Source organism: Bufo gargarizans, chromosome 4, assembly GCF_014858855.1.
Source record: "Bufo gargarizans isolate SCDJY-AF-19 chromosome 4, ASM1485885v1, whole genome shotgun sequence".
NCBI classification, from domain to species: Eukaryota; Metazoa; Chordata; class Amphibia; order Anura; family Bufonidae; genus Bufo; species Bufo gargarizans.
Window position 1 is genome coordinate 106,715,401 of NC_058083.1, and position 16,850 is coordinate 106,732,250.

The 16,850-nt window shown below is 45.4% G+C and overlaps 1 protein-coding gene across 5 annotated transcripts in view; it reads right to left on the reverse strand.

The window, feature by feature from the left end:
• ARHGEF4 (Rho guanine nucleotide exchange factor 4) overlaps positions 1-16,850 on the reverse strand; it is a 229,001-nt gene that overhangs the window by 79,196 nt on the left and 132,955 nt on the right. For 4 of the 5 annotated variants that reach the window (XM_044291399.1, XM_044291396.1, XM_044291398.1 and 1 more), the window contains one exon: positions 12,049-12,184. In XM_044291399.1, coding sequence (XP_044147334.1) covers positions 12,049-12,184 — 136 coding nt within the window. Of the gene's footprint in view, positions 1-5,426; positions 5,790-12,048; positions 12,185-16,850 lie in introns of those variants that run through there. The other variant, XM_044291400.1, reaches the window with a different exon arrangement.

Sequence of the window (16,850 nt, forward strand, 5' to 3'; positions counted from 1 at the left end):
AAAAGTGGCCCCGTTTTGGAGTTGGGTCTAAATTGATGGATGGCAGGGCCAGCAATCCCGTACTGTGGCACATTATATCACCCCAACAGAGCCAAATGCCACAGTCTATCACAAAATACATCCCCAAAAACATCCACTGGCCGGCCATGAAGAGGGCATTGACCCACTGGGAAATTTCCCTGTAAGGTCTATGGCCAATCCACCCATGCTTGCACCCGCCTGAGACTGTAGGAGTGGCATCTGTACTCCTACTTTCAATGGGCACTCTGCCACTGCCCGCTGTACTACAGGGCTGGCACATGCGCAGTGAGCAGCCTCCTTCATTGGTGCTCTAGAGTGGACTTCGGATTGAGATCAACTTATTAAATCCTGTACTACCACATTAATAAAAGCCTTCAATAACCCTTTATGAACCTAGCAAGATCATTTTTGGTGTACGTTGGGACGTTGTGGGGGGTGTCTTCTGAAAAAGCTACAGGAATGTGTTACAACTGCCCTACAAGGAAGGAGGCTTCGCTGCTGGATATCACCCCCCCCCCTTCCCCCCCTCATTTCCCTTTAGGGTATATGGCCAGTCCGCCCATGCCACATGAGGACGAGCAATGACATTAGTGATCGCTCCTCCCTAGACTGTGAAGGAGATCTCTTCATGTAAATGCGGTGGTATCCTTCACTGACAAGCAGGCGCTTCCTTCCTGACTATTGCCTGCTCTATCTAGCAGTGTACAGAGGCTGTAAATGAATGACCACTTTTAGCACTGTATCATTTTAGGTCCAAAATACTCTCCTGAATAAGGGCTCATGCACACGACCATATGTATGTTGCGGTCTGCAAAACACGGATTCACAAAAAATATGGATGACATCCGTGTGCATTCCGTATTTTGCGGAACGAAACAGCTGTCTCCTAATAGAACAGTCCGATCCTTGTCCATTATGCGGACAATATTAGTACATGTTCTATTATTTTGCAGACGGACATATGGAAACGGAATGCACACGGAGTAATTTCGGCTTTTTTTTTTTTCAGATCCTTTGAAATCAATGGTTCTGCATACGGTCCACAAAAAAAGGAACAGACACAGAAAGAAAATGCGTTTGTGTGCATGAGCCCTTATTTCTCACTTTATCTTTATAGTGGACAGAGCTCCATATCCCCTGCAGCCACAGCTAGGGGAGCATACTGGGTTATATTGAGTTATGTGGGACAGATTTACTAATCCTATAGATGGTGTAAACTTAGATAGATTTATCACAGTGACTGATGCTGGGTGATTAATGTGGTATATGGCTAGACACTTTTGTCTAAGGGCCCCTTCACCTGGTCCAACACAGCAGGAAATTATCGGGGATAATCCATTCAGTCCTGATAATTGCCCGCTCCTCAGAGGAAGTGAGAGCAGCATTTACATGTACCAATCACCTTCACTGTATGGAGACGAGCAATCACTGCTGTGATCACTTGTCCCCAGAGAGAATCCTTGTTTCCGGGCAGCAGAGAACCGTCTACATAGGAGGATCTGCTACTCAGAAAGGAGGATTTAGGTGACCGCCCCAGCAAAGCTTTCACCCAATGAACAATTGTTTTCCTGGCAGCACCGTCACAAAGGGCATTTATCAGGAATGAGTGCTCCTTCCCGATAATTGCCCCAATCATTAGACTTTACTCCACACCAACTATTGTTTGGCTTACTTTGTGGTGCAAAATGGTGCATCTTAGGTCATGGCTAGGGCTGAAGCTATCGATTTTAGTAATCAAGTATTCTACCGATTAATCCAACGAATACTCTAATTAAAAAAAAAAAACGAATTTAAAGAATGTTTTCTATAAAAACTCAGTATAGATTTTCATTTTTATAAAAATTTGTTTCTGGAAGGTAGACATTCGCTTAATTCTCTATAGGGGCTATACTATAGGAATATCCTTGCCCTAACAAGACGTTCTCTCACCTTCATGCTTACTTGGTGTGACCATCAGAAGATTTCTCCTTACTCTACAGTGTGATGACCTCATCTACACACTTCTCCTTTCATTCCTCTCCAAGTTCCAGGCTGTGCCCACACATCATTGCTCAATGAGCTTGTATTATAATTCAACATGACAAGATTTGCACATCTTACTTGCTGTTCTTCAGCATACATACATTTCAAGGAGACTTTTTCAACTGAAACAGCCTGGCGCCTGGTCGGTGGTTTCTAAGCTAACGGCATAAACTGCCCCGCTCATGCAAATTCAGAGGACAACTCAATCAGTTTTAGTTCTGAGAAAATGTCTTCTTAAAGGGGTATTCAATCTTTTAGATACTGATGACTACCTCCAGGTAAGGTCATCAATATCAGATTGGTTGGGGTCCAATAACCGGCACCCATACCACTCAGCTGTTTTCGGCAGCCAGACACTAAACAGTGCATGGCACCAAAAGCAGAGAGGGCTCTGTCCACTGTGTAGTGGCTGGGCCATCGTACTGCAGGTTTCCCCACTGATGCACCAATTAGTTGGCTTAATTTGTGCCAAAATTGTACATCAACATTTTGGCACAATTTTGTTGTATGTTGTCACCTTTTAAAGGGAGTCTGTCACCTACTTTACACATATTAAACTGTAATCATTGCCCTGTAGGTGATATAAACAGTTAACAGATCGTACCTATGCTAATGACTTTCAAGTGCCCAGGGGGCGTTCCCCGTTGATGCAAGTGCCCATGCCCTCCGTAGACTGCCGTTGATCTCTCCGTCCATGTTTCACTGTAAGACAGCCCAGTGCCCTTACGTCACGGACTCTGCTCCCTGAACTCCCAATGCCAGCTTGCTTCACTGCCGTGCCCAGGCATGCGCCGTCGCCGATGCAGCTGCCCACAGTGGGCAGTGTACGTGGCGTATATGCCTGGGTCAAGAAGTGAAGTGAGCAGAGGCAGTGATGTAAGGACAGTAGGGAGAGGACAGCCCTCTGATATCCACAGGAATTACTACCTTCAACTCAAATTAATCTACATTTCTGTGTCATTTAGGCCTCATGCACACGACCGTTGTTTTGGTCCGCATCCGAGCCGCGGTTTTTGAGGCTTGGATGTGGACCCATTCACTTCAATGGGGCCGCAAAAGATTGCTCCATTCCGTGGTCCGCAGAAAAAATATAACCTGTCCTATTCTTGTCTGTTTTTCGGGCAGATAGGCAGTTATATTAATGGCTGTTCGTGCCATTCCGCAAATTGCGGACCGCACACGGACGCCATCTGTGTTTTGCGGATCCGCAAAACCCACAACGGTCGTGTGCATGAGGCCATATACTGTAAATTCCCACTACTGGCAACTCACAGGAAGGAAAGGTCTGCAGGCCTTGCAAGTGTCCGCCATGTCAGTTTTAATCTCTTAATGACATTTTCCTCAAGTGCATACCAGGCGTTTTCTTTGTGCCGCAAGCTTCACCATCTCGCTTAAATTGTTTATCCAGCTTGCCTTTTCCCATAGTGCAGGGATCAACAACCTTCGGCTCCAGCTACTGTAAAACCATAACTCCCAGCATGCACACTTATTCTACTGTTCTTGTAACTCCCATAGAAGTGAAAAGAGGATTCTGGGAGTTGTAGTTCCCTGCCCAAGTGTAATGGAAATGTTTCCATGCGTAGCGAGTAGTTGCCCCTACTTTTTACCTTAAAGGAAACCTGCCAGCTGCTCATCAGAGGTTTACATAAATCAATGGCCGCACTTCAGTTTATGCCAGTTGCAGTTTTTTCAAACATTCCACTTTTTATGTTGCGCGCAGCAAAAGTTGGGTTTGACTTACCAGAATGGATGCAGTATAAAACTTCTACATAGATTTTTTTTACACTAAAGCCAGAAAATGAAGTAAATTTTTCAGAAACTCTACACTGGCACATAAATCTCATTAAAGAGGTTTTCCAGAACTCCTATCTATATTGATGATCCTTGTGAAAGGTCATTAGTGTCTGATCAGTAGGGATCACACACCCGGCACCCCCCCTCAATCAGATGCTTGAAGAGGTCACAGCCCTCCAGTCAGTGCCATTGCTTCCTCACATCTGACCAAGCACAGCGCCATACCTTGTATAGTGGTTGTGCTTGGTATTGCAGCCTGGGCCCAAGTGACTGCGCTCACTGGACTGCCACGGCCTCTTAAACAGCTGATCAGCGGGATGCTGGGGGTCAGACCCCCATCGAACAGATTTTATTTACTCATCCTGAGGATAGGTCATCAATACATGAGCCCCAATGATCATTCTAACTGCAAAAGCACACCAGCCACCATCAGGCAGGGGACCTCAAAAGGGTGTCCCCTGAGAGGAGTAAAGGTTGCTTCCTTCCATTCACTGCCCGTGAGAGCGCTGGAGCCAGGATTAGTCACTGGAAGGACTACAACCACCCTCATTGCCTCAGCCACCTCTCCCTGCACCTCCTCCCACCTCGCAGCAAAATCACTCGATTAGTCAAGTCTAGAGGCCATTAGTTTGGCGATAGATACACATGGCAGCCAGAAACAGAAATTATTCACTGACCTGAGCGTAAGTTTTCATGCACACGGCCGTGTCTGTATTTCTGTCTGCAAACAACGCATCCACAAAATACAGATGGCTTCCATGTGCATTCCGTTTTTTCTCACTCCCATTAATAATTTGTGGATCTGCAAAAAAACATGGATTTGTGCATGATCCGACGTCTGCATTCTGCAATTTTCTGGTTCCCATCAAAAGAAATGGTTATTCTGGTCCAAGTAGGACATGTTCTGTAATTTGTGGAACGGTCTCGGATCACACCCATTTGCAATTTTGTTTTTTCGGACACCTAGAAATGAATGGGTCCCTGTGCTATCTGCAAGAAATGCAGATAGAAAACGGATGGAAAATCTGGTCGTGTGCATGAGCCCTACTGCTGTAACATCAGAACAGTCCTATGGATGAGGTTAGGTCATTACTACAAAATATATATATTTTGCGTTAGTCTATACACAAACTTAAAAGTTATTCACATAGAAAATCAGGCTAGCATGACTAGCAAATAGCAACAACCGCCTAATATAGTGCAGCTAATACTCCCCTAGAGGAATCTTATATTCAAAAGCATGGTGCCCCTCCATGATCTGCAAGTAGCAAACTTTTTTTTAAGGATGGGCACATTCTTTCCTTGGCATCTGTTCTGACTACTACATTCTGCGTTATTCTATACCGCCATACCATGGCACACAGCACTATACGTTCACGTTCCTGTCGCCGGTAATACAGTATTATTTTCTACATGCAGAAGTGACGTACTCATCCTGGTATTACAATAAAGCAGAAAATATATCATGCTAATGTCTGTAAAGCGCTGCAGAATATAGTACCGCTATATAAGTGCATAAAATAAAACAAATAATAATCATACTGCCCATTCAGTAACCCAAGCAAAGATATAGAAGCAACAGTCCTTACCAGAAGCAGACTGCAGGCTTTCCAGGCTCCAGTATCTAGACAGCAGCCCTCTCATGCCAGCACCACCCCAACCAAGGCAGCTACTGCTGTCAGAGTCAGAGCCAGAGGAGAGCCCAGAGCTCCCACAACTACTGTGCGGGTTCATTGGATCACTTGGGCATGGCTGCTGGGTCCTCATCCGGGCACACAGGCTGGAGCAGGAGCCTCTTGTTGCTTCTTGCAGGCTTGTACCTGGCAGTGCTGGCTCAATGCTGAGCAGCCTGGTTTCCCATCTAGGATGCAACCTGACATCATAGGGGGCCTCTAGGGGGGCTCCAGCATTCACGAGCTTCATCCAGCTCCCTAGTTAGCCATGCCTCACTGGTATAAGGGTCTCTTAGCAACTGCTGCGAATATCAAGGACTTAGAGGGTTTGATTTTAGAGGCATCCATGTGAATAGTGTCCATTGTTATAAGGGAATCCTCTCGGAGAAACCTTGCAACGCCCAGTACAGTTCCTGTGCTGCGTCCCATTGATGTAACCAGCGGGATGTCCTTGGATGTATCTTCCTATGTGATTCATTTAGGAGAGTGTCTGGAGTCTTCCAAATCAATTTACAGGTCTTGTTCACACACGCGTTTCCGATGCAGTTTTTGCATGCAGATTTATTTATGTTTTAGTCAGAACTGGGACACAAGCCATAAAAGAGACTTCTACAAGCCCCTGCACCATTGCCAACCAGATGTTTGCTTTTTTCTGGACAACTTATCCCAAAATCACAGGCAGACAATGTTTTTTTTACGGACAAATTGGAAAACCACAATGAATGATGAAAATTATAACTAAGGCTACTTTCACACTATCGGCAGGACGGATCCGACAGGCTGTTCACCTTGTCGGATCCATCCTGCCGCTATTTCGCTGTGCAGCCGGACTGCCGCTCCTTTCCCATTGGCTATAATGGGGACGGGGGCGGAGCTCTGGCACAGCACGGCAGTGTGCGCGGTGAGAGGCCACTGGACTAAAAAGTCGGACATGCAGTACTTTTAGTTTGGCGGCCTCTCGCCGTACACTGCCGTGCTGCGCCGGAGCTGCGCCCCCGTCCCCATTATAGTCAATGGGCAAAATAGTGGCAGGACGGATCCGACAGGGTGAACAGCCTGTCGGATCCGTCCTGCCGCTAGTGTGAAAGTACCCTAAGGCCTCTTTCACACGGGCGTGAGTTTTTTTGCCCGGATAAGAGCCGGGTGCGTTGCGGGAAAATGCGCAATTTTTTCTGCGCAAGTGCAAAACATTGTCATGCGTTGCACTCGCGTGAGAAAAATCGCGCATGTTTGGTACCCCAACCCGAACTTCTTCATAGAAGTTCGGGCTTGGGATTGATGTTCTGAAGATTGTATTATTTTCCCTTATAACATGGTTATAAGGGAAAATAATAGCATTCTGAATACAGAATGCATAGTAAACCAGCGCTAGAGGGGTTAAAAAAATAAATAAATAATTTAACTCACCTTAGTCCACTTGCTCGCGAAGCTGGCATCTCCTTGTGTCTCCGCTGCTGATGAACAGGACCTGGGGTGAGCTGCTCCATTAAATACAGGTTAAGGACCTTCGATGACGTCACTCCGGTCATCACATGGTACGTCACATGATATTTTACCATGGTGATTCACCATGGTAAAAGACCATGTGATGACCGGAGTGACGTCATCGAAGGTCCTTAAGCTCTATTTAATGGAGCAGCTCACCCCAGGTCCTGTTCATCAGCAGAGGAGGCACAAGGAGATGCCGACTTCGCGAGCAAGTGGACTAAGGTGAGTTAAATTATTTTTTATTTTATTTTTAACCCCTCTAGCGCTGTTTTACTATGCATTCTGTATTCAGAATGCTATTATTTTCCCTTATAACCATGTTATAAGGGAAAATAATAATGATCGGGTCTCCATCCCGATGGTCTCCTAGCAACCATGCGTGCAAATCGCACGGCATCCGTACTTGCTTGCGGATGCCATCCGATTTTCACACACCCCATTCACTTCTATGGGGCCTGCGTCACGTCAAAATCAGAAAATATAGAGCATGCTGCGATTTCAACTGAACGCACAAGTGATGCGTTAAAAACATCGCTCATGTGCACAGCCCCATAGAAATGAATGGGTCAGGATTTAGTGCGGGTGCCATACGTTCGCCGCACGGATCGCACCCGCACGGAAAACTCGCCCGTGTGAAAGGGGCCTAATACAGGTCTACAGCTCAATGTACTGATAAGAAATCATCACCAGCATTTACCGGGAGCTGTAAAATGATTATAATTACCATCAAAATAATCTAGTCAGATACCACCAGCCTCAAAAAAATCACGGACGCATCAATTTTTTTTTTCACAGACACAGGAAAAAAGTTGCCTATTTTTACAGACTGGACAGTTGGTAAACCCTGCCCTGCTGTATAACTTAAAGTTCACACAAAATCATATTTTTTCTTTAAGATTCTGAATACAAATCAAACAAAGATTGTTGCTTGCTGTGTCCAGGGCCCGGTTTTAAATAAAATGCGGCCCTGGGCAAAATCCAAAGTGGGGCCCCAAATCTTGTAATAATGTACTAACAACACAGTTACATTCTGTCGATTCTGGCGCTCCCTCACAGACTTACACCCCGTAAAGCTCCTCACACAGTTCTTTACCCTCATGGCCCCTTGACTATGCCACATGCCCCCTTCCCTCACAGCAATAAATTCCCCTTACTCATGGCATCTGAGAGTGTTAAAAACCGGAAGCACGGGATGCCTCTTCAGGCGCGCTTTCCCCGAGAGGAGATCAGGGAAGGCACCCTGTTCTAAAAATGAGCCGCAGCCTGTACTAGGCTTCCAGGCTCATTGTTAGTAAATCCCAGTTCAGGCCACTAGGTGGCAGCACTCAACTGTGATAAAGTCATTTCTATACAGAATAATGGAGCAATTTACATCTGATGATTGTAAGTTGTGGTCCACTTGGGGGACTTAACAAAAATTAAATAAAAAATAAAAAAAGTTTTGAAAATATAAAAAAAAACATAAAAATTAAAATCACCCCCATTCCCCAAAATAAAAAGAAACAAAAAAATGGGAATTATGGGCATTGCCGCATGCAAAAATGCTCATACTAAATATTAAGCGCCCATATTAAAATATATAAAAAAGTATTTCCGTATGTCCATTCTACGGCACCTGCAAAAAAATAAAACATGTGCTATTCTTGTCTGTATTACGGACAAGGATAGGACTGTTCTATATGGCCGGTATCCGTGTTCTGTGGATCTGCAATTTGCAGACTGCAAAAATGGCTACAACTGAGTGCATGAGCCATTACTGAAAGATGTCAGTTAAGTGCCGCGCTTAATTTATAACATGAGCCTCGTAGATGCAGCCTCCGGCACGCACAGATATCATAGTCCGGCATAAAATGCTGTTCTATAATAAATTCCCCCCTTCATGTGTGAAATCAGCCTAGGGGCTCATGCACACAAACTTATTTTCTTACCATGTCCATTCCGGGTTTTTTTGCAGACCGTATGCGGAACCATTCATTTCAATGGGTCCACAAAAAAAAAAGTTATTCCATATGCATTCCGTTTCCGTATTTCCATTCCACAAAAAAATTTAACGTGCCCCATTATTGTCCGTATTATGGACAAGGATAGTTTTGTTCTATTAATGACCAGCTGTTCCGCAAAATTCGGAATGCACATGGACGTCATCTGTATTTTTTGCGGATCCATTTTTGCGGACCGCAAAATACGTACGGTCGTGTGCATGAGCCCTAAGGGCAGTTTCACATGAGCGAGTCCATTGCGGGACTCATGCTCCGTGTGTGAGTGCGATCCTCCGGTCCGGACTTGCAGGAGCGCACGGCATTATCATGATTTATAATGCTATGTGCCTCTGCTTGACCTTATTTCTACAGAATCATACTGGCAGCTTTATGTCACTATGATTCTGTGGAAAAAAGGCCATGCAGAGACACATAGCATTATAAAGCATGATAATGCCGTGCGCTCCTGCAAATCCGGACCGGAGGATCACACTCGCACACGGAGCGCGATTCCCGCAATGGACTCGCTCGTGTGAAACAGCCCTAAGGGTCTTGAATTTGGTTTTGTTAAAAAAAAAAAATAACTGCCAGAATAAGGCCTCATGCACACAACCATATGTATTTTGCGGTCCGCAAAAAACAGATCCGCAAAAAATATGGACGACGTCCGTGTGCATTCCGTATTTTGCGGAACAGAACAGCCAGCCCCTAATAGAACAGTACTATCCTTGTCCGTAATGTGCACAATAATAGGACATGTTCTATTTTTTTGCGGAACGGAAATACGGACATACAGAAATGTAATGCACACAGAGTAACTTCCGTTTTTTTTTTTTTTTGCAGACTCATTGAAATGAATGGTTCCATATACGGCCCGCAAAAAACCCCGGTACGGACACAGAAAGACAGTATGTTCGTGTGCATGAGGCCTAAGTGCAAGCTTTTCCTTTGGCACCTATGACTCAAGAAAAACTTTGATGCCGGTGCCACGTATCGGTATCTATCTATATGTATATATTGTAATTTCATTGTGTTTTTTATTAGTTTTTTTTGTAACATGCACTAAAATCAGAATTGCCAGCGCTTATCCTCCCTGTTTGTGGTGGGATGAGTGTCCTTGATGAGATCTCCTCCTACTCTGCAGTTTATCTTTCACATGCCAAGTGACTGAGATGAATGTCAGTAATGTGGTAACTGGTATGTAAAGTGCTTCTCCTTTAAAACAGCAATCTATTCTCGCTTGCAAGCAGTAAACAGAAGCAAGGCGCTAATCTCCCCCACCCCCAATTACCATGTTATGTTCTGTGTTCTCCTATCCGGGGGCTACAGTTATTGGCCTGGACTGCAAATAAGATATGTAAGATTGGGCCCTTTAGGCCTCCTGCACACGTTGAGGGATACGTGCGTTTTTTTCTGTGCGGATTCCCGTGCGGAAAAACCGCAGCGTAGTACAGCACCAGCAAAGTGTAAAATTACACAAACCTCATACTTTGTAGATTTTTTCTGTGCAGAAATTCACCTGCAGTGTGGATTTCCCAATCTGCAGCATGCGGTTTTTGCTGCGGATTTCACCCTTTTCCAATGAAGGTGAGATCTATGGCAAAACCGCATCAAATCTGCCTCAAAATCCACAGAATTGGTGCGGATATGTTGCAGAAACGCACAGAAATCTGCGCTTTTGGTCAACAAAAAAACACATGAATTGCCTTCCTTTTTGCTGCAGAAATGGCTGTGGATTTCACCCTCTCCATTGCAAAGGGTGAGATCCACAGCATAAATTGACACAGGGTTTGACTGGCCCACCAGAGTACCAGAGGATCCTCCAGTAGGCCCAGGGTCTGACAGTAATGGACCCCAATAAAACAAGACCCTTAAAGGGAACCTGTCATCAACTTTATTTAGGGCAGCATAAAATATTGACAGAAATGCTGATGTCAGCGGTGTGTCACTCATGAGCAAAAAGTAAGTGGTTGCTGAGAACCAGCTTTATAATCATTGCAGCCCGGGCCTGGAAAAGAGTCACATCTACCTGAGAAGAGTCCTGGTTATTCCTAACCTCCTGCTCTCCTGCCCATCTGCTGATGACTGGCAGTTCTCTCCTAGAGAGAAAGGGAGACAACTAGGTAGAAGCCTGTCAGTCATCAGCAGGTGGGCAGGAGAGCTGGAATTTATGTATAACCAGGACTCTTCTCAGGTGTCCGGGACTCTTTTCCAGGTCTAGTCTGCGATGATTGTGATGTTGGTTCTCGGCAACCACTTACTTTTAACTTTTGAATGAGAGACTGGTGAAATCAACTCCAGCACAAAGTTGGGGCAGCACAAAGTTGATGACAGGTTCCCTTTAAGGTCCTATATACACAGAGGGGGTCCTCAGTCCGACACTGAATTGACATGCTGCTGATTTCAAATTTACGCTGCAGATTTTTTGCCAGTACTGTACAGCACTGTGGATTTGGGGGCACAAAAATCTGCAGCAGTGAACACACCTTAAGGAGCGCTAAACCTAAAGGAATACGGAGGGAGATTTAACAAACGGGTGTAAATGAAAACTGGCTTAGTTCCCCATAGCAACCAATCAGATTTCTCCTTTCATTTTCCAAAGGAACTCTGAAAAATGAAAGGTGGAATCTGATTGGTTGCTATGGGGAACTAAGCCAATTCTACTTTACACCAGTTTCCTAAATCTCCCCCACTGTATGTAGCCTTTACAAATACAGCTTAAAATAAAGTGATTTAAAGGGGTTATCCGATAATTATTATTGATGACCTGTCCTCTGGATAGATCTTCAATATCAGATTGGTGGGGGTCCAACACCCAGGACGCCCGCCAATCATCTGTCACCTGCAATGCTAGGGAGGCTTACATGGGTTGGATAACCCCTTTAATGTGTCCTTAAAGTACATAAGTAGATATGCTGACTTCATTAGATAACCCCCTCACACACCATCAGAGTGACCATTAACAGTACTGCCAGAGTATCCCCAATAGTGGCAGCTAGGTGCCCTACATAAACAGTTCTAGCACAGTGCCCCCTGTCACCAATGACTAATTATTAAATGTATGGACATACCAGGGAATGTTATGCGCCTGACACAGCCCACGAGATCCAGCCTGGATGGAGTGCTCTGGGAAAACGAGTGTATCTTCAATGGTCGAATGCGAAATATGTCACAAGGTGCAGCAGACCCGCTCCTACTCATTCTTGCCTAGACAAAAGAGAAGTACTAAGTAATATTTCTGAGTTATGTCCATCATGGTTGGATTTCTCCAGGACATTTGATGCTCATATGATAAAAAAAAAACAACTTTAGTTTTAGTTAGTAAATTAGTCACAAACCACAGCTGGACAAACAGATGTATGAACAGGGAAAACATGAAGGATATTAGCACTGAAGTGGTTATTACATGGCTTATTGTTACCAAGGAAGGTGCCAAGCCCATAAGGACCTGTAATAAGGCTGAATACATGTATCTAATCTTAAGGATATCTGGTCAGGTTCAGTTGGCCATAGACCGGCAGATAATGGTCCAGATCTGATTAATAATGAACAGAGTAATAATAGCCATTTTCCTTGTAGGACTATGTGAATTTTAAAGAAGATTTTGACTATGATCAAAAAGCTTTCCTCCATTAAAGCTATATCTTGACTCATGCAGTTTGAAGACCAATGGTCCAATGTCTTTGAGGTTATGGTCTGCTTTTAGAGTGCTAACAAGGCTTTATTTCACCCTAGAAAAAATTCACTCACCTGCCCTAGCCCAGTTTCTAAATTCTTTTTGCCACCCCTTCTGGCATATAGCACCTGGGTCGTAGGTCCAGTGTAGGACTGGCCCATCACAGCACCAGAGGATTTTCTGGTGGGCCCAGGCTCCTTTACCATAGTGGGCCCCAAAGGTCCAGATAAAAAAAAATATCATTTGGAGCTGCTTTTGGGGATAATAATTGCCACTAGGGTCTATTTTTTTTAATCAAACCCTATTGGACTCTATTGATTATAAAGGGGACTGGAACCCTAGTCTAACCCTGCACATGTACCACCAGCCCCTCCCATATACACCCTGGCTCTTACATACTTAGTGGGAGTGTTTGGCCTCTTGAGTTAGATCATATAATCCCCTCTAGAAGCTATGTTGGGAACTTACCACAAAGACAGCCCAACGAAATACTCCAATGTGTTCAATCACGATTCTCACTATTTTCATTATGTGTTATCTTGGACACATATAAATTGTGGGCATTGACTATGTATGGTCAATGGTGGTAAGTATCAGCACTTTTTTTAACCACCTCCGGACCGCCTAACGCACATGTGCGTTCCGGAGGTGGCAGGCTGGCGCACAGTCACGCATATATGCGTCATCTCGCGAGACGCGAGATTTCCTGTGAACGCGCGCACACAGGCGCGCGCGCTCACAGGAACGGAAGGTAAGCGAGTGGATCTCCAGCATGCCAGCAGCGATCGTTCGCTGGCAGGCTGGAGATCCGAATTTTTTAACCCCTAACAGGTATATTAGACGCTGTTTTCATAACAGCGTCTAATATACCTCCTACCTGGTCCTCTGGTGGTCCCTTTTGTTAGGATCGACCACCAGAGGACTCAGGTAGGTCAGTACAGTCGCACCAAACACCACACTACACTACACTACACTACACCCCCCCCCCCCTGTCACTTATTAACCCCTTATAAACCCCTGATCACCCATGATCACCCCATATAAACTCCCTGATCACCCCCCTGTCATTGATCACCGCCCTGTCATTGATCACCCCCCTGTCAGGCTCCGTTCAGACGTCCGTATGATTTTTACGGATCCACGGATACATGGATCGGATCCGCAAAAAGCATACGGACGCCTGAATGGAGCCTTACAGGGGGGTGATCAATGACAGGCGGGTGATCACCCATATACACTCCCTGATCACCCCCTGTCATTGATCACCCCCCTGTCATTGATCACTCCCCTGTAAGGCTCCATTCAGACGTCCGCATGATTTTTACGGATCCATGGATACATGGATCGGATCCGCAAAATACATGCGGACGTCTGAATGGAGCCTTACAGGGGGTGATCAATGACAGGCGGGTGATCACCCATATACACTCCCTGATCACCCCCCTGTCATTGATAACCCCCCTGTAAGGCTCCATTCAGACGTCCGCATGCGTTTTGTGGATCCGATCCATGTATCCATGGATCCGTAAAAAATCATGCGGATGTCTGAATGGAGCCTTACAGGGGGGGTGATCAGTGACAGGGGGGTGATCACCCTGATTACCCTGATCACCCCCTGTCATTGATAACCCCCCTGTAAGGCTCCATTCAGACGTCCGCATGCGTTTTGTGGATCCGATCCATGTATCCATGGATCCGTAAAAAATCATGCGGATGTCTGAATGGAGCCTTACAGGGGGGGTGATCAGTGACAGGGGGGTGATCACCCTGATTACCCTGATCACCCCCTGTCATTGATAACCCCCCTGTAAGGCTCCATTCAGACGTCCGCATGCGTTTTGTGGATCCGATCCATGTATCCATGGATCCGTAAAAAATCATGCGGATGTCTGAATGGAGCCTTACAGGGGGGGTGATCAGTGACAGGGGGGTGATCACCCTGATTACCCTGATCACCCCCTGTCATTGATAACCCCCCTGTAAGGCTCCATTCAGACGTCCGCATGCGTTTTGTGGATCCGATCCATGTATCCATGGATCCGTAAAAAATCATGCGGATGTCTGAATGGAGCCTTACAGGGGGGGTGATCAGTGACAGGGGGGTGATCACCCTGATTACCCTGATCACCCCCTGTCATTGATAACCCCCCTGTAAGGCTCCATTCAGACGTCCGCATGCGTTTTGTGGATCCGATCCATGTATCCATGGATCCGTAAAAAATCATGCGGATGTCTGAATGGAGCCTTACAGGGGGGGTGATCAGTGACAGGGGGGTGATCACCCTGATTACCCTGATCACCCCCTGTCATTGATAACCCCCCTGTAAGGCTCCATTCAGACGTCCGCATGCGTTTTGTGGATCCGATCCATGTATCCATGGATCCGTAAAAAATCATGCGGATGTCTGAATGGAGCCTTACAGGGGGGGTGATCAGTGACAGGGGGGTGATCACCCTGATTACCCTGATCACCCCCTGTCATTGATAACCCCCCTGTAAGGCTCCATTCAGACGTCCGCATGCGTTTTGTGGATCCGATACATGTATCCATGGATCAGTAAAAAAATCATGCGGATGTCTGAATGGAGCCTTACAGGGGGGGTGATCAGTGACAGGGGGGTGATCACCCTGATTACCCTGATCACCCCCTGTCATTGATAACCCCCCTGTAAGGCTCCATTCAGACGTCCGCATGCGTTTTGTGGATCCGATACATGTATCCATGGATCCGTAAAAAATCATGCGGATGTCTGAATGGAGCCTTACAGGGGGGGTGATCAATGACAGGGGGGTGATCAGGGAGTCTATATGGGTGATCACCCCCCTGTCATTGATCACCCCCCTGTCATTGATCACCCCCCCCCTGGTAAGGCTCCATTCAGACATTTTTTTTGGCACAAGTTAGCGGAAATTTTTTGTTTGTTTTGTTTTGTTTTTTCTTACTAAGTCTCATATTCCACTAACTTGTGTCAAAAAATAAAATCTCACATGGACGCACCATACCCCTCACGGAATCCAAATGCGTAAACATTTTTAGACATTTATATTCCAGACTTCTTCTCACGCTTTAGGGCCCCTAAAAAGCCAGGGCAGTATAAATACCCCACATGTGACCCCATTTCGGAAAGAAGACACCCCAAGGTATTCCGTGAGGGGCATATTGAGTCCATGAAAGATTGAAATTTTTGTCCTAAGTTAGCGGAAAGTGAGACTTTGTGAGAAAAAAACAAAAAAAAATCTAATATCCGCTAACTTATGCAAAAAAATAAAAATTCTAGGAACTCGCCATGCCCCTCATTGAATACCTTGGGGTGTCTTCTTTCCAAAGTGGGGTCACATGTGGGGTATTTATACTGCCCTGGCTTTTTAGGGGCCCGAAAGTGTGAGAAGAAGTCTGGGATCCAAATGTCTAAAAATGCCCTCCTAAAAGGAATTTGGGCCCCTTTGCGCATCTAGGCTGCAAAAAAGTGTCACACATGTGGTATCGCCGTACTCAGGAGAAGTTGGGGAATGTGTTTTGGGGTGTCATTTTACATATACCCATGCTGGGTGAGAAAAATATCTTGGTCAAATGCCAACTTTGTATAAAAAAATGGGAAAAGTTGTCTTTTGCCAAGATATTTCTCTCACCCAGCATGGGTATATGTAAAATGACACCCCAAAACACATTGCCCAACTTCTCCTGAGTACGGCGATACCAGATGTGTGACACTTTTTTGCAGCCAAGGTGGGCAAAGGGGCACATATTCCAAAGTGCACCTTTCGGATTTCGCAGGCCATTTTTTACACATTTTGATTGCAAGGTACTTCTTACACATTTGGGCCCCTAAATTGCCAGGGCAGTATAACTACGCCACAAGTGACCCCATTTTGGAAAGAAGACACCCCAAGGTATTCCGTGAGGGGCACGGCGAGTTCCTAGAATTTTTTATTTTTTGTCACAAGTTAGCGGAAAATGATGATTTTTCTTTTTTTTTCTTTTTTCCTTACAAAGTCTCATATTCCACTAACTTGCGACAAAAAATAAAAAATTCTAGGAACTCGCCATGCCCCTCACGGAATACCTTGGGGTGTCTTCTTTCCAAAATGGGGTCACTTGTGGCGTAGTTATACTGCCCTGGCAATTTAGGGGCCCAAATGTGTGAGAAGAACTTTGCAATCAAAATGTGTAAAAAATGCCCTGCAAAATCCGAAAGG